Source organism: Fukomys damarensis, unplaced genomic scaffold (assembly GCF_012274545.1).
Source record: "Fukomys damarensis isolate Sample0158 unplaced genomic scaffold, DMR_v1.0_HiC HiC_scaffold_37, whole genome shotgun sequence".
NCBI classification, from domain to species: domain Eukaryota; kingdom Metazoa; phylum Chordata; class Mammalia; order Rodentia; family Bathyergidae; genus Fukomys; species Fukomys damarensis.
In genome coordinates, this window is record NW_022900949.1 from 24,307,861 (window position 1) to 24,326,072 (window position 18,212).

The following is an 18,212-nucleotide window of genomic DNA, read 5'->3' on the forward strand; positions in this document are numbered from 1 at the left end:
GTAGTTCAGACTGCTCTGGAACTCACTGTGTAGCCCAGGCTGGTCTCGAACTCACAGCGATCCTCCTGCCTCAGCCTCCTGAGTACTGGGATTATAGGTGTGCACCATCACGCCTGGCTCAAAGTAGTGATACTTTTGATGTCAAGACCTTTAATTTAATATATAAAGTTTTATTAATGATGCTATGATGAACACTATACATTTTTTTTTAAAAGTAAAACCAAAGTATAAGTATGTTATTCTACTCCTTTTTAAAAGATTTGCTTTAAAAATTTACCTCATGAGCCAACATTCTGTATAATTCTTCTTTTGTAACAGCTAGTCGCTCCCTGTCAATGCTGTCCACCACAAGAATGATGAACTAAAAAGTGTAAAAAGAAAAAAAATCAAATTATTGAAAAAGTTTTTGTAAAATCTGATGTAATTGGCTTCACATGGTATCATCATTACTATATGTAGTGTTTTTTTTTAATCACAAGGGGATTATAATACAGAACCATATAATTCAATGTTAATAAGAAAATGGTAGCTAACTACATTTACTTTATTATTTTTTTTTTGGTACTCCGGACCTTGTGCTTGAGAGGTAGACAGAACTACTGAGCTAAATCCCTGGGCCCCAAGTTTCCTTTTTGTTAAAGAAAAGTGCTGCCCGAATAATACTGTGTAACAATACTTCTATAATACTTCTTTTCAAATATGAGTAATAAAAACTAATTTTAAAAAATAAACAGTAATTTAAGTAATATCACTTCAAAGTATTCTATCATTTAACAATTGGAAGCCAGGCATGGTGGCGCATGCCTGTAATCCCAGCACTTGGGAGACTGAGGCAGGAGGATCGCTGTGAGTTTGAGGCCAGCCTGAACTATATAGCAAGTGTCATAAAAAAGATTTTTAAAATTGGTAATGAATTACATAAGTATAAGATAGACATTTAAAAAAATTTATGCACAAGACATTTATACAGAACGGGTATAAACAAAATAGTCAAATGTGAAGAAAAAATGTGCTGAATTATATACATCAGCATTAATATGTGAAAAAGAAGATGCAGGTGAAATTAGAGAAAGGCAAGACAGCCAGAAGAACTGCAGAAATCTATTGATGAAGGTACACATGAAAAAAGGTCTTGCACATTAAAAAAAATAAGACGTATAAGGCCAAGTTTAGTAAGTAAGAATAAGGTATGTTGAAAAAGAACACCTGCATCCAACATGCAGAAGACAAAACTTTAAAAATGAGGGGCTGGGGAAGCTGGCTAAGTGGCACCACACCTGCCTTGCAAGCACAAGGTCCTGAGTTCGATCCCCAGTACCATACACAAAAAAGAGTTTTAATGTATACAGTAGGAGAGTGATAAGAGGATCAAGTTATAGAGATGACCCTAAAATTAGGGAGGGCCGACTACAGTAAACTTAATATACAATCAGAAGGGCTTAGAGATAAAGGAGAAAGAAAACAAACAGACAAGCATGGTAATGAAAAGATGGAGAGAAAATACTGAGCAGTCACTGAGTGAAAGGAGAGGACGGTGTCAGGAACCGGCACCAGCAGCGCCCTGTTCATAACGGGCACATTGTAGCTACAGGACGTCACCTCCACGAACAGTCTTCAAAAATCAAGATGACAAGTGTCAAAGAGACAGTCAAACCCCACACACAGTAAGTTCCTGCCTGGAACCTGAGACTGCAAGTGTTATATCCATGCTAGTGTTCTGCAAAGAGCCTCTCTTCTTTGCAGTAAATCGGATATTCTTGTAGAGATAGTTTATTAGATGAACGTATCATGCAAATATCATCAGTCCTAAGTCTTCTAGAGTTTCAGCAATTTCAAAAACCAGCCTTTGAAATGCTTCAAGCACAGTGTCTGTGGATCATACAGAATCAACTTTGGTCTGCTCATCAAAGAAACCTGCTGTTTTCAAAGCTGGAGTTAACTATGAACTGTGAAAAATGTACCTGTGCTGTTTAAGTAAGTCATACGGTAGGCTGCTTTTTTTTCCTCCACTCTACCTAGCTCAGAATGTTATTTTACTCTGCATGCGTGTGGTGAGCTAAGACCACAGCATTTGCTTATCGCTCTATTCTGCCCGTCCTCACCCTCCTATCCATGTAACATTAAGCGCTGAATATCTGCCACACCATCTGGCTTTTGCTACTTATATTCAGCCTTAGAATGGACACACGCACATACGGTCTTACTACATAAATCCAAGAGAACACGTTGTTAGTTTAAGAAGGTAACTATGTGCCCAGTTCTTTGCTTTATATCCTCAACAACAATTTGTAAAAAGTTTTCATTTTAGAAAAAATACATACAGGTAACTGGTTAGGCGTACCTCTTTATAGTGAAAAAAATGCTAGTGTTCTCAGTTATATACTAGTACATACTAGTATTCTCAGAGATAAACTCGATACTCTGCATGGTCTTAAAAAAAACCTGTCCTCTCTCAAAAAGTAAAAACAAAGGTAGACAGTAGCTCAGATTTGTTCCTCGGGTTGGGTCTGAACTATTAAACACGTGACAGAGGAACTCCAGGGACGGTCTGTAATTTTACTTCCATTACAATAGAAATGATAATTCTGAACGTCTGTTACTTGGAAAGCTAGATACTACACCTAAATATTTTATTCTTCCCCTAATCAGGCCTTCTTATAAAGTCACGAGATCTTGGGAAAAGCTATGAAATTTCTTCATAGTGTCAGATTTCTCCAACACTTAGAGATGTTACCGAACTATTAGAGATATCACAGAATTACTGCAAAAATGAACTTAAATGGACTGGCCAACAGTGCTGAACTAAAGAAAGCTCCCCGTACTCTTCCTAAAAGGCCATACCTCTGTGTTGGAGTAGTATGTGTTCCAGGACGACCGCAGCGACTCCTGGCCCCCGATATCCCACATAAGAAAATGAGTGTTCTTCACAACGATTTCTTCAACATTGCTTCCTATGGTCGGAGAAGTATGAACCACTTCATTCATTAAGCTGTTGAAAGACAGATACCGTTAGGACTTTTTTGTAAATCTTGAATACTCAAAGCTTTTTTTTTTTTCTTTTTTTGGTGGGGTTTTTGAAGACAAGGTCTCACTACATAGACCAGGTAGGCCTTGAATTCGCACTGACCCTCCTTGCCTCAACTTCCCAAGTGGTAGGATTTCAGGAGTGTGTCCAAACTCTGCAGCAGATTATTGCCCTGTGTTTTTACACTTGTTCACGAGGTAGCGGCCATCGGCTAGCAGGCTACCCCCAGCTTTGGAGGGCATCTGTGTGACAAAGTTCAGACCTAGCCGTAGAACTTCCCTCAGGGCTTACTTAACATATCCTCTTGCCCCACCCCCCTTAGAGGTAGGAGGAACTGAGGTATGGATTGAAGCCAGGGCCTTATAGATGCTAGTCAAGGGCCCCACCACTGAATTACATTCCTAGCCATCTCTTGAATTCTAAATATATTTTTGAAGCTATGTGCAAAATGATTTCAAGAACTGTTTGTGTTTGATGCCTAAAGGCTAACTTGTATTAAAATACATAATGACCAATCAATGAAAGTGTTTTAAAGAAAAACAAGTAGTTATGTGACTCTGAAAAAAATGAACCATCATAAACTAATGTTTGTAAGCAAAGCACCTAAAATATATGTTATGCAGTGGGGTAAAGTGAGTATTCCTGGCGAGGTCCCTGGACAAGACAGGTATGGTGTTTCTCTTGAAGTTTCCGATCTTTTCTTTTTGCAAGCCGGGAAGCAGTATTTGATTGTCATTATTGTAGCCAAACCTGGCTATGTCGAACAACTGCAAAGCTAGGAGTCAGGAGAACAGTAGCGTCTTAGAGATATCAATCTATTTACATTTAATTCAGTGTGGGAAGAACTAAGTGAAAGTCACTTTATCACCTTACACCCAGGACTATAATCTGTGCTTTATTTTACTTTAATATTAATTCTTTCTTTCAAGGCCAGAAAAAGAGCATCTGTGAAGGCTGTAGGAAACACACAGCAGGGTTGGGGATTTAGCTCAGTGGTACTGACGCCTGCCTTGCAAGTGCAAGGTCCCGAGTTCGATTCCCGACACCCCCCCACACCCAAAATTTAGAAAACACAGCAGTCTATACACTGTTTTGTAAATTTTGTTTAGTAAAATAAAAAAAGTTTGTTTTTGTATCACATTATAATGAGTAAGAACAGTATTTCATTGTTATTATAAAAAGTTTCAATAACGAGAATAAAAACTGTTAAACAATACTTACAATTGATAAAGAATGGTGGTTTTCCCTGCATTATCCAGTCCCACTATAATTACTTTGTGTTCTACAAAAAGAAAGCAAACCAAAATTGCAATTACATGCTGTCAGCAATGATTATTAGCTAGTTTGTTAATGAGGACTATTTACTGGGTACTGCTGAGCAGAAATAAAGAACTAAAAGGAACAATGAAAGAAACTCTGATGTTAAGGGCTCGGCTTAAGGCAGATGATCTGTTAGGATGTTCTCTATCCAACTCTCCTGTAAAGAATGTGGGAAAGAGAAGAACTCAGTTTGGAAAGGGTGATCCAAACAGCAATTTAAATTATGACATAAAATGTACAGTTAAAGAAGTCTCTGCACACCTGCTCAAAGTCTCGGTTCATCGAGCTGCCTTTATGTCAAATCGTTTCCACATGTAGAAGCCGCGCCACCTACAATGTACCAGGGTATTATCTTCCTTTCACTTAAAAAAAAAAATCTCTTCATTCAGAGCTGAAAACTGTCACCAAGACAGACATTCTCTCAACTGGATTATCATTCCTTCCAGTAATTTTCAGAAATGAGAAGAGTCGATAGTACCTTTTTTCTATGTGGATTCTACAATTTTTCTGAATGGATTCTGTTTTCACTCTTTGTACAGTAAAAACCTCTTCAGTCCTTTCCTCTTCCTGGAGCCATGCATTAATAGTCACATAAATAGGTAAGTAAAGTCGTTCTTCTCTGTCAAATGGTACAGCCTCTGAAATGCCGGAATGCAGAAGAGAACACCCCAGATACTATCATTTCTATATTTAAACCTATACAGAGTACATTAAAGATTCCCTTTCTCCAGGATAGAACTGCTTAAAAAAGCAACTAGGGAACTTCAGCAGACAGTGGTAAGAAAGTTGCCAAGAGAACCATCCATCAAACAGTCAGTCTGATGCCTGTAATCTGCCACGTGCCATTTTGGAGCCCTGCATCTCTTGATAAACTGAGAAATGAGAAAATTCTGGTACTACATCTTACTAAGTATCAGGTTGTATTTCTATGACTATCATCCACACAGAAAAGAGGAGCCACTGTACACAGCCTGTTCTCGAGCTGACTCCATCTCCACAAGTCCCTCTGTATGCCCTGCCTGTGACACTGCAGGACCTGAATACCCGGTCCCTGGGAAAGCTATTTTCACAGTGACAGAAGCTGCTCTGTAAAATAAAGCAAAGCAAAACTCATTTACCTATGGTAGCTCACTATTACTCTCCCTCTCACTCCTTTGGTTCATATCCCCTAATTTCTAACGCTGCAAATCCCGAAATATGCACTTTGTTCTTCCTTACAGTGTATGAACAAGAGCTTTCTCATCAGTGGAGGAGCAAACAGCGCTAGGCCCCAGGCACTCTAAATCGGGTAACAGAGTGAAACCCCGCGGTCCAGCATCCAGACAACAGCTGCTCCGGAGCAGTAAGAAGGAAGCCGCTCGTCCACACAAGTGCAGATAGTCCTGGTGGAGGGCGAGAACGGAGACCGAGCAGATGGCTCAGTGTTGAAGTAGCTCCAGTGAACACCTGAGGCCATTTTCAAACAATCCTGCGGCACATTTTGTACTATGTTGATGATCACAGTATTGAGGGCTGGATGGAAAAACTTGTAAATAATGCATCACTTTGAAAGGTTGGTCCCAAATGTGAGCCAAAGGGTAGCAAGCCCAGAAAGAACACAGCAGGTGGATTTCCCTGAAGTTGTAGAAGTTTCAAATGTTTGACTAACTCAAGGTCTGGTTCTAGTTCCTCCCCTCCCCACGCCAGCAACGACAGGGAATTCTGGCAATGAAAACAAAACACAATTTCAACTCCATCTTACGGTGAGGGTGTGCACAATTATGCTTTGGATAAAAGTAGACCTTACTGTTGATGTCAAAACTATCATCAGGAACCTGAATCCACATAGATGGATAACAAAATTCAACAGAAAAGGAACAGCTACATGCTTTGTGCAAGCTCTAAAACAATCCTTAGCTCATCTGTGTAGTACGAATGTAAGCAAGCGAAGCCTTGCTCTGTTGGATAACTTTTAATTTTTGCAACTGCTGCTGCTGTACTTACCTGCTACTTGAGTATGTTAATGACCAAAGATGTCACCTTACACGTGCTAATTAGGGAAGTTTTTAGCCTTTCAAGGAACAATGAAAAAAAATATGGACAATGACAAGGAAGGGGTGATCAAAATATATGGTGAATCTTTAAAAAATTTATTACAGCAAGACTCATTATCATTAATCTCCCTCAAAATACAGTATCCTCCCCCACTTCGAACACACTTATCCTACTATCCTTGCTACTTGCTGAAGCAGTCGTGTGAGCATTTTTCTCAGTCTTTCAAAGAAACAGTGAATTTTGTTTTGTTTTGTTTTGTTTTTTTTTGAGACAGGGTCTCACTCTGTAGTTGAGACTGACCTGAAACTCACTATGTAGCCCAGGCTGGTCTCGAACTCGCAGCGATCCTCCTGCCTCAGCCTCCCGAGTGCTGGGATTACAGGTGTGCGCCACGACGCCCGGCCTGAAAACGGTGAATGCTGCTGGCTCCTGAAAACACTGCAGTGGCTCTTCATCCACCTCATTCAGCAATATGGACCATGGGGCTTCTGGTTCTTTCCCGGAGTCAGAATGACCACAAAAGGTAAACATTTTCACTGATTCAGGACACCAGAGCAGCTACGACGGAGCAGCTAACGACACAGAAGAGGATTTCAGAAAGTGGCAAGAGTGATGGAGCGTTCAGGGTAAGGGGGAGTATTCTGAAGGGGATTAATGGCAACGTCTTTTATTGTAATGAATTTTAAAAAGTTGAAATGTTCACTGTGTGTGCGTGTGTGTGTGTGTGTGTGTGTGAGTGTCCTCTTCACCAACAGGAAAACAACTGAGGATGTTGTTTTAAATGTCCGCTAGCGTCTAGATTAGATAAAGGACGTAATCTGATGGGATTATGAATACAGAGGGCTCCCATGTTTTCACCCAATGCACATCAAAAGCACAACTACTATCACATAGAGGTGGAGGCCACTGCTTCACGTCAACACAAGGTCCTCAGGCTTAAAAACAAGACTGCAGGCTTCAGCACTTCTGACTTTGGGCTGGGCATAATCAATGGGCCAGGAGTATCACCACGTATCGTGTGCGGAAACACGCACAAAAAGCAACTGAACTGTGATGCGTCAGAAAGATCTTCTGTAAACCTCAGTAGAAACAATCATCTCCCTCACCTGCAGCAGTGTAAAGCAGGTGAGAAAGATCCTGCTTGGACTATTTATTACCCATTGATAAGCTGCATCGCACTGACCTAATGGTTAAAAAGAAAAAAGTCAAAGTCTCATTTATGGTTTAACTAGAGACAAGAAGGGGTCTGTCAGCACAAAATCAAATGTTGAAGCGCTGGCAATGCCAGCAGTACGCGTTTAACATCATTTTCCATTACAGAGTAGGAGTAGAGGTTTCTACTTCCCTAGAATTGAAATCCACCAGAATGTGAGGAGAAAATCAGATGAACATAAATGTTACAACTTCAACTGATCCCAAATGTAAATGTACTCCTCAAACTACTTTTGATAAAAACGAAACATTTAGCTGACTGACTGAAATACCTTCAACTAGTGCTAAGCAGGACAAACAACAAAACACCTTTAGACAGGGAGGACATAGCTATAGCAAATTTAGCATTTTTTCAAAAGAATTATTAAAATCAATTTGCTGTCACAGAAAACAAGATGTTCTCACATTTTGGGGTAGGAATGTTTATACTGGGAGTAAGCTATATGTAATTTAAAATCTTTTGTGGAAATCCAAACAATTTTGTACTCAGACATTATCATAACCGTTAGGGTTACACTGAATGACAGTGTTTTAAAGTCAACTTTTCACACCACCAGGCAGTTATGCAGGACATCACATTTGCTAGGAAAACCTGCGGACACCAAGCTTTCCCTTCCCCAGTGAAGACCGAGATGAATTCTTCTGAGACACTGATTTGCACCATCTCCAGAGCCCATGCCAGGCGAGTTTATTTATACAATCTCAAAGTCTCTGTCAATTCTGCTCCAGAAGTTTATCTGCAATCTTGGCTTAGGTGTTATTTTTTTTCACTGTCTTTACAACATGCTCACTTTTTTTTTCTAAAGTACATAAAGACAGATGAAGATGGGGACTTAATTTAAATAAATACAAAAAATCAAGGGGAGATCAGGTCTGCGTAAAAGCTCTACTTCAATCCTCAAAATAATTCTTTTAAAAAGTGGAAGATGGTTCTGCTGCCTGCTTCGCAAATGCCAGGTCCCGAGTTCGATTTCCAATACTGTTGGGGAGGGGCGTGGAAGAAGAAAACGCAAAGATTTTTCCCTTCTACCCCATATTGTTTTTAGTAACTGAATAAAGAAACTAGTTTTATTTTTTGTATGTTTTTTTTTTTGAGACAGTCTCATCATGCAGTTGAGGCAGACCTGGAACTCACTATGTATGTACTCCAGGCTGGTGTTGAACTAACAGTGATCCTCCCGCCTCAGCCTCCAGAGTGCTAGGATTACAGGCATGTGCCACCACGCCTGGCTTATGTGTTTCTTGAGACAAAGTCTCATTATACCTGTTCAGGCTGGCCTTAAACTCACTTGTTTGTAGCCCAGGCTTGCTTCGAAAACCCATGGCAATCCTCCTGCCTCAGCCTCCCTACTGCTGAGATCACAGGCGTGTACCACCACAGCCAGCTCTAAGTGTAGTTTTAGTACTGAATACCAAATGATGCCAAAGGACTAACACTACAAGGAAAAAAAAGTATTAACAGTGTTCAAAATAAATTGGAAATACGTCAAATTTTGCTTTATCACCTTGATTTTTTTGGGTACTAGGGATAGAACGCGGGACCTTGTGCTTGTGAGGCAGGTGGCGGAAACAATGAGCTAAATCCCCAGCCCTATCACATTAAAATTTGACACTGCTAAAAGATTACCAAATTTTCATTTTGATATTAAGGAATATATAAGGAAATGGGCACTGCTACTTTCTACGTATAAATAGGACCCAAACTGTCATGAACCCAGACCAAGTCTAGACTCTACAGAGTGGGTAAATAACTATATAAACAAGTAAAAATTTTAAAAAGCCAAATCTGGTGAGTTCACAAACTGGGATCCAACGTTTATAGAATCAAAGATCAGAGGATGTGCGCAGCACAACCAGAGACCCAAAGGCCCGGCAGCAGAGCCGAGCACCCAGGTGGCCGGGCTCCGCAAACCTCAGTCCAGCCTGTGTTACACTAATTCTGGATCCTGAGAGGTTACAGAGCAGCAGACAGCGCAGACCTGAGCCGCACCTCTACCTCTCACACTTCCACCTCCAAAGGGCCTTCCGAGGAACCCAGAAGTCTGAGACGAGCACAGAACCACTGAGCGGGGGCCACCTTGCGCACTTTACAAACAGGAAACCAAGGTCCTGTGAAGCTGAGCAGTTTGCTGGAGTGAACGCAGGTAGAACAATAATGACAGGACGGGCAGCAGCATTGTGTTCGCTGTTCTTCCTGCTGTGCATCAACTTTCCTCCTCACTTCTCACGCGACCTCCCCACTCCCACTACTGGCCACATTCCTGGGTGTCTGTTTTTTCAGAGCAGCAATGCAAATGTGATGCTTTAATAATTCCACACTTGCTGAGTTCCCTAAAGGCCTGTGTGGTATTTGTGATTAAGACGAAGAGGCAATCCTTCAAGTATCTTAAAGTTGGGGCGTGTAAACAAGAACCCCAAAATAGCAACTTTACTACAAAGCGATAAATGCAGAAGTACCACATGGTGATATCCTTGAAGGTAAGTAAGATACAGGGTCCCATGAACTAGCCGGACGTAGTGGGCCACTGTGTAATTAATCCCCACACTCTGGGAGGCAGAGGCAGAAGGGTCACAGCCAGGCCTTAGCAATTGAGTGAGATCAGGTCTCAAAGAGAAAGAAAAGAGCTGAGCGCGGTGGCACATGACTAGAAGAAGCCCAACAGTCAGGAGGCTGAAGCAGGAGGATCACTGTGAGTCAGAGGTCAGCCTGGGCTATAGTGAGTTCAAGACCAGCCTGAGCTACATAGTGAGACCTTGTCTTAAAACACCTAAATAAATAAAAATAAATGGTGGGGGGTGTGCAGATGTAAGGGCAACAGCCCTGGATTCAGCCTCCAGTACCACCACCACCAAAAATACAAATCAAAAAGGTTGTTCTTCACTGTCATCCTAAGTGTTTCACATACAAGGTGTAGCTCAGTCTTTGTGATTATTCTCCGAGAATGAACGTGCTATTATTCTTCATTTTACTGAGAAGAAAACTGAATCTTAGGATGGCTACCTTGCCAAAGGTCTTGTTCCTAGGAAGTAAAAACAATCATGGACAGGTATTTGAAAATAAAACTGAGAATTATTAAGACTATATATTACCTTTCTGGACATCTTTTAACACTATTTTATATATTTGTGGTAGACTAGTCACAAATACAATGTTTAAAGAGACCGTAGAAATTATGCAAAGATATTATTATAAATGTTTTAAAAATACTTGAATATAGAATCTGTATGGGTCTTTGAAAGTGTAGTACCTCAAAGAAAAAATAACCATGTTTCATATCTACACTTCTCAGGAGAGCAGCAAATATAAGAAAAACATATTTATAAGTACGTTTTACTTTAATTTGGTGAATGATCTTTTAATGTCATGCTTCTCCACCTCTGAGACAAAATTGAGTCTCAGAGTGTTACGACAGTTAAAAAGCATAGCTTATTAGGTAAGAGAACACCTTCTGGTAAACAGGATTAAACACATAAAACAAGAGGCTCAGAGGGTCTAAGAAGGTCACACTTAATACACACTATAAAGTCACAGGCCAGGCTGAAGGTAAGTGGCTAAAGAGAGAAAGGTGCATTTCCCCAACTCACTGCACTAAAGTAATAATAAGACCCTTCAATAAGAACATACAACATTATTTGGTTACCTAGAAAAGTCAAGTGCTGCCCACAGGAAGATTGGTCTAAAAGGCAAACAGTAAGAGGCACAGACAATCTAGGTTTTTAATCTATGATCACAGTTTAAAAATGATGTAGTACACACAACAGTTTCACAAAACAATGCCTTTATTCACTCAGGTATAGTCAGATAATTTCTATTTTAGAAGCTTCATTCCCATTTTATATGCTGGTGCTGACAAAACCAACATTATTAATGATTTGTGCTGGACAGCGTAGGAAAACAAAATCTGGCTTAAGAAATACAAATTTTAAAAGTATATCAGGTGAGTACAAAAATATGAAAAAATGTTCAAATCTGAGAAGCTCAGTAAATTCCAAATACGGAAAGTACAAAGAAAAACAAAGCTAGATAAAGAATAGCCAATTTCTTTTTCTTTTTTTGTTTGTTTTTTGAGACAGGGTCTCACTATGTAGTGGAGACTGACCTGGAACTCACTATGTAGCCCAGGCTGGTCTCTAACTCACAGTGATCCTCCTGCCTCAGCCTCCCAAGTGCCGGGATTACAGGCATGTGCCACCACACCCAGCAAAATAGCCAATTTCTTGAAAATCGAAGAAAAAGGGAAGGCAGCAAGAGAAAAAAAATGCCATATTACATGGAAATAAAGATACAAATAATAATTTGGGGGAAAAAAGAAAGGCCATTAAAATGAAAACTTTAACACACTAAAGAAAAAAAACCAACAAATATGTACTTTACTTTTTGTTTGCTTGTTTGTTTTGTTTTTTGAGGCAGGGTCTCCCTTTGTAATTTAGGATGGCCCTGAGCTCACTGTGTAGCCCAGGGTGGCCTCAAACTTGAGGCAATTCTCCCACCTCTGCCTCCCAAGTGCTGGGATCACAGGTGTGCACCACCATGCCAGGCTCATCAAACATGTACTTTAAGAACAAAAGCAATGCCGGGGATTTAGCTCAGTTGTTCCACAGCCGCCTGCCTCAAAAGCGCAAGGCCCCAAGTTTGATCCTCGGTTAAAAAAAATGAAAACAAAAGCAAAATACATTTTAGGTAAAAGATCAATCAGCAGAATTCATTACAAAAATGTTAGTTACCTGTCTGGAGGACTTGTTAAAAAAACAATCACTTAACCAAAAGAAAGTAAAAAAGGACTAATACAATAACAGCAAACAAAGGCAAATGGGACAAAGAGAAGACAGATAGTGGGGTAACAATAAACTGTAATAAAGAACCGTATCAATAATCTGCACCAAGCATTCAAGTCAAAGGAACAAAACTCCACAACGGATTTTTTAAAAAGCAAGATCCCACAATGTGGTCTCTGTAAGAGACGATAGGACACACGGAGTCTGAATAAGAAGTTACCATCTCAATTAAGCCACACTTACGAAACATTACCCACAAGTACAGGATACACATTCTTCTTAAGTAAAATCCAGACAGGCCATTAAAGCCTCAACAAAGCCGGGCAAGGCAGGGCACGCCCGTCACCCCAGTGCTGGGTGCGGGGGAGAGCAGCGGCTGCTCACAATCAGTCCCCAGCACTGGGGGGTCTGGGGACTCCGGGGCGGGCGGCACAGATCCGGAAAGCGCAAACTATGTCTCTGACAAACTCGGTTTCAGAGTACTGCATATTAATAATTTCTCAAAAGACATTTTTTTTTTAAGTGGACAAAGGACTTGAACTGTCTGCAGAGAAATAAATGGTAAGTAAGACTGAAAAACAGCACGTCCTATCGTCACCAGAAACGTATAAATTACAGCGATTACGAGATGCACATCCCACAGAACACCTCATTTAGGAAGCCTGGTAACACCCCGTGTTGGTAAGGATGCGGAACAAGCAGAAGTCTTAAAAAATTTCGCGTGAGATTACATGAAAAGATGGTCTAACACCCTTCAAAAATAACCTAGTGGTTTTTAAAAAATAAAACGAGCAATATAGTCTACGCTAGAAATTGTATTGGTATAGTGTATTTATTTTTATTTTTAGGTACCAGAGATCGAACTCAGGACCTTGTGCTTGCGAGGCAGGTGGCAGCACCACTGAGCTAAATCCCCGGCCCTACTACACTCATTTTTAGAGAACGAAAACTATGTCTACAAAAAGTCAGAAGGGAATTCATAGTGTTATAACCTATCAAGATGTAAATGATTAAACAAAAGATCAGTGTATTCATTGAAGAACGCTTCTCAGGAGAAAGGCTAATTCAAAGACACAGAAGAGCCGGCTTGGCGGCTGACTTGGCACGGAAGCCTATAATCCCAAGCACTTGGAAGGCTGAGGCAGGACGGACCCCCAGGAGTTCGAGGCCTGCCTAGGCTACACAGTGAGTTCAAGGCCAAGCTATGTTTTTGGTTGATTTTCTCTGAGTGTCCCACAACAACAAAAATCGAGATAGGGACAACAATAGAAAACTGTAAAGAAACTGAAGCGAAAAGACAGCATTTATAAAATAATACCAACTGAAAAAATACAGTATCTGAACCAAAATAGTTAATGGGAAGACTGGAAGGCAAAGCCACAGTCAAAAAAACAAAAACAAAAAACACAATACATTAGGATACGTTAGAAAAGAAAGTATTTAACAGCCATTTTAGCACAATATTTTCATAAAAGTAGAAAACAACTTTATAAGAATTTTTGAAAAAATTTTCCTAGAACTCAGAGGTACATCTTTAGATTGAAAAGGTCTACAACTTAAAAAACTTAATGAAAAAAGACACAAAACAAAGCACACCCTGTGCAACTGTAAAATTACAGGGATAAACAGAAAATTCTAAGAACTCCTACAAAGAAGAAAAAAATAAATCAAAGATGATATAGGTCTTCTCCACAAACACCACAAGGCGAAGGTTAAACAGTTTCTTCCAAGTTCTGAAAGAAAGGTCTTCCAAACAAACTCGTAACTGTCCAACTAGCCCCAACTTAAGACAAAAGTGAGGATAAGCCAATGCATTTATAGGGACTTGGCATTTCAACAAATTTACCACTAACAAATACATTTACAGGAAACGTCTAAAGGATGAGCTGCACCAAAGTTAAATGTGAAGAAGGAGGGCGGCATGGTTTAATAAAACTAAAAGGCATAGGAAACGTAAGTCTGTACACTCTTGTTCTTAGAACAAGACCAAGGATGAACGCAGAGCAGCTGTGTGCAGGGTACTGCGGGCTGCGTGGGTTCACAGCAAGATGGGAGGCCAGGGTGCAAAGGGGAAAGACAAACAAATCCTTCAGGGGCAAGGTGGGAAAACTGTTAGGGGAAGGCTTTTGGATATTGTGAAATCTCTTGATCAAATGTACAAAGAAAACTAACATGTCATAAGTATTTACTCTGGGGGAAATTGGAGAAAAGTCATGTATTACACTACGGAGTAGCAATAACAAAACTTTATGGCCACGATAATGGAAAGACAGAGTCCAGATTAAATCAGACTTGTAACAGGATCACGAAGAAAGGGTAACAGACATAAAAGTACTTTCTCTTCTGTCACAGCAAGACACAAAATGTTTATAATTTCCAGTATTCAAGAACTATGTTAAGTATGTGACACTGGGAAAAAAGGTAAATATTCAAAGAGATGTAACTGATACATAGCATTTCAAGACTCTAACTCTATTTTACTTTTTATATATGTGCATCACTTTGATATAAAGTTATATGGCTGAATAAAGCTAACTAAGAAATTGACAGAAAGTTCCAAAGTACTTGGAATATAGTTGTGAGTGACACAAAGTTCACATCTTAAGGAGTTTATTTCCACTAGAAGAAATAAAAATAAAACAAATATAAAAATAAGTAATGACCAACATTGCTCAGAAGAATAGCAAAGAAACAAAGACTGAAACCTACAGTGGGAAGAGTGCTATTTTTGAAAAAGTGGTTAAAAAAAAAACGGGTCTGTGAGGAATAGGATGTGATAAGAAATCTGAATGAGTTAATGGATTGAACCTTACAAAGGTACGGATAAAAAATGTTCCAGAGCCAGGAGTGGTGGCGCACGCCTGTAATCCCAGCACTCTGGAGGCTGAGGCAGGAGGATCAATGAGTTCCAAGCGAGCCTGGGTTGCATAGTGAGTTCAAGGCCAGCCTGAACTGCATAGTGAGACCCTGCCTCAAAAAAAAAAAAAAAAAAAAAAAAAAAAAAAAGTTCTAGAAGACACGGAGCAGATAAACTTCGTAAGTTTAATGTGCTTGAAACCAGTAAAAACTCCAGCAACCAAGGAGATAATAAGTTAAAAGGAAAAATGTAGGATACAGTATCTGGGCAGTAAGAAGCGAACGGTAACACTTGCACAGGAAGTCAGGGACCAGTGCTGAGAATGATAAACATAAAATTAACCCATAAGAAAAACAGTTAGATAATGATATAAAGATGTTGCTATTTGGCTATGAAAGTGAACTGCAATTAAAACTGTATGGGGCCAGGGATGTAGCTCAATGGTGCCACGCAAGCCTAAGGCTCTAAGTTCAATCCCCAGAACAGACACAAAAAAACTTTATTTCACTTGACTTCCTGGGTAACACTGGAAGAGACAGATGACCACTGCGTACAGTCACAGCACAGAAAGAAAAAAAGACTATGCCTATGAAAGTTAAAGAAGAAATTTTTCAAAAATGCCAAACTTTCGATTTGAGTTTAAAGCTACCAAACACACCCTCAAGTATGTATTTTGTAAAAACACACACACACAACCACTTACATGTAACAGAATGTTCGGATATTTAGATTTGGAAATTATTTCCTTCAGTAATCATTGTGCCAAAGTAATCAGCCTTCTGGCTTCCCATTCAACAATACAATATTGCAGGGGGCGTTAATTACGTATTTTCAAATTCTTCACTCAGGCAATGCATGTTTTAGAACAGGTAACTCACTTAAACAACAAAGCAAAACAAAACAAGACAAGACGTACTAATGAAGAAAAGAAAAAGATCCGGGAAAGGAGAGCACAAGGTAAGGCCGGCAGTTCTTAACACTGGCTGCCCGTCAGAATCATCTTGGCTTTCACACCTAACTGGTTTAACACGGGACCCTGGGCATATTATTCCGATGTTCAACCAAAACTGAGGACCAGTGCATTCGATGTGTATAGTGAGGAAGAGAAAAGGCCGAGACTGGCGATTAACTCTGTTGGTACAAAAACAAAAACACAAAAGCAGATATGAGGCAGATGACCCGATTCTCCTGCTGGGACCGATCTCTTCGATGGCTTTCATTCCTCCGCAGTTTAAGGTCCTGCTCAGCATCTGAGGCCCTCTGGGACCTCGTCCCCCACCTGTCCTCACCGATATCATTTTATCCAACTCTGCAACAAGCAAACGAAGACACTGCGCAGCCAAACCAAGCTTCCATCTGCTTCCTCAAAGGCAGCAAACTGGTTCATTCCTCTCCTCTGCTTACCAGTCCTTCTGTTGAAAACAGTATGACCCCTCTCCTCCCGGTACCCAAATTCCCACCCCTCATTAAAACCCCGTAAAATCTCCCAAGAACTAACAAAAAATTGAACCACTTCTTCGTGCCATCGCTGCATTTTTACAAAAGTTCATACAATAATTCACTTCAGCCGGACATGGTGGCACACGCCCATAATCCCAGCACTCAGGAGGCTGAGGCAGGAGGATCACTGCAACTTCAAGACCAGCCTGGGCTACACAGTGAGTTCCAGAGCAGCCTGAACTACAGAGTGAGACCCTGTCTCAAAAAAACAAACAAACAAACAAACAAAATCACTCAAGTTTTCTAAGTCTAATTTACTAATCTTTGAAATCAACGTTTGTCTTTTTAACTCTTTGTATCTCCCATGCCTAATTCTGAAGACTGGATCATGAACTACAGTACTGGTGTTACACAAACGGGAGAATAAAGTGATAGAAAAACCTATAGTTCTAAATTTTCAAGAGGAAAGTTAAATTCTAAGGAGAAATGGGGACTTAAAAGGAGCTGGAACAATGACACGAGTACCAAAAGTAGCCTGTGAAAGTCTTTCATCATCTTCTGTATCTTCCCTTTTTCTCCTTTTATTTTTTCCAGTCTGATGAAGGAAACATCAGGGCAGGAAAGTTAAACAGCACTTACAATAAATACAGAAAAGAGCAAGGGCTGGGGAATTCAGCTCAGTGGCACCTGGCCTGCCTCCCAAGTGGAAGGTCTTGAGTTTGATCCCTGGTACCAAAACTAAAACCAAAGCCAAAATAAAAACAAAAAAGAAAAAAAAGGAGAATGGGATGGGATTCACAGGGAGAACCAAATGCCTTGATGATTTTCATTTAAATTAGGGAAACAATAAACAAGGGATTATTAAGCACTGTTACGATGATGTGATTATTAATCACATCGATACTTACGTTACATTGTCCTTTATATTACAACATTACGTTGCAATATCCTTTCTATTACCAGGGCTACAAAACATACACTTGAAAAAACAATGTATTTAATTTATAGGTAATAGCCACAGGCAGCTAAACTCCGGTCACTCTGAAATCACTTCAACAGTGCAATTCGCCTACAGAAACCAACACGCTCACACCTCTCTATACGTATAAGCAACGATCTATAAAGTCATGATTACGTAATTGCTCTGGTTCATCTACAGAACGAGTGACCAAAGCCACTACATTCTTTTCACGACTTCTGAAGTCCAGGACAAGCGCGCACACGAACAGTGACAAATCACCGCCCGCATCCAAAGGGGCGCCCCAGCTCGCTGAGTCCACAGCTGGTTTCGAGGACTGCGAAACTGGGGTGAGGACTGCGGCCCCTTGCCAGCCAGGCGTCTCCCCGCCGGGCAGGACCTCGGGTCTCGCTCTCCATCCGGACTCGGAATGAGCTGCACAAACTTCTCGGCCCTTCGGACGGGCACCAGGTGTCCCGCGACCCGGCCGGGGCTAATTACGGACGCGTTAACATCTGACACAAGCCGAGAGCGCTCGGTTTCTTTAACGCCTAGGGTCGGAGGAGAGAGAAAAACAGAGGGAGCGGGGA

At 40.5% G+C, this 18,212-nt stretch overlaps 1 protein-coding gene across 3 annotated transcripts in view; it reads right to left on the reverse strand.

Annotated features, from left to right (window-relative positions):
* Positions 1–18,212, reverse strand: part of Arl5b (ADP ribosylation factor like GTPase 5B) — a 27,303-nt gene that overhangs the window by 8,301 nt on the left and 790 nt on the right. The window contains exons 1-4 of one of the 3 annotated variants that reach the window (XM_010608538.3): positions 6,680–6,702; positions 4,247–4,307; positions 2,842–2,989; positions 278–361 (exon numbers count right to left, since the gene is read on the reverse strand). In XM_010608538.3, coding sequence (XP_010606840.1) covers positions 278–361; positions 2,842–2,985 — 228 coding nt within the window. In that variant the 5' untranslated portion in view covers positions 2,986–2,989; positions 4,247–4,307; positions 6,680–6,702. Of the gene's footprint in view, positions 1–277; positions 362–2,841; positions 2,990–4,246; positions 4,308–4,606; positions 6,413–6,679; positions 6,703–18,212 lie in introns of those variants that run through there. The other 2 variants (XM_010608539.3, XM_010608540.3) reach the window with 2 other exon arrangements.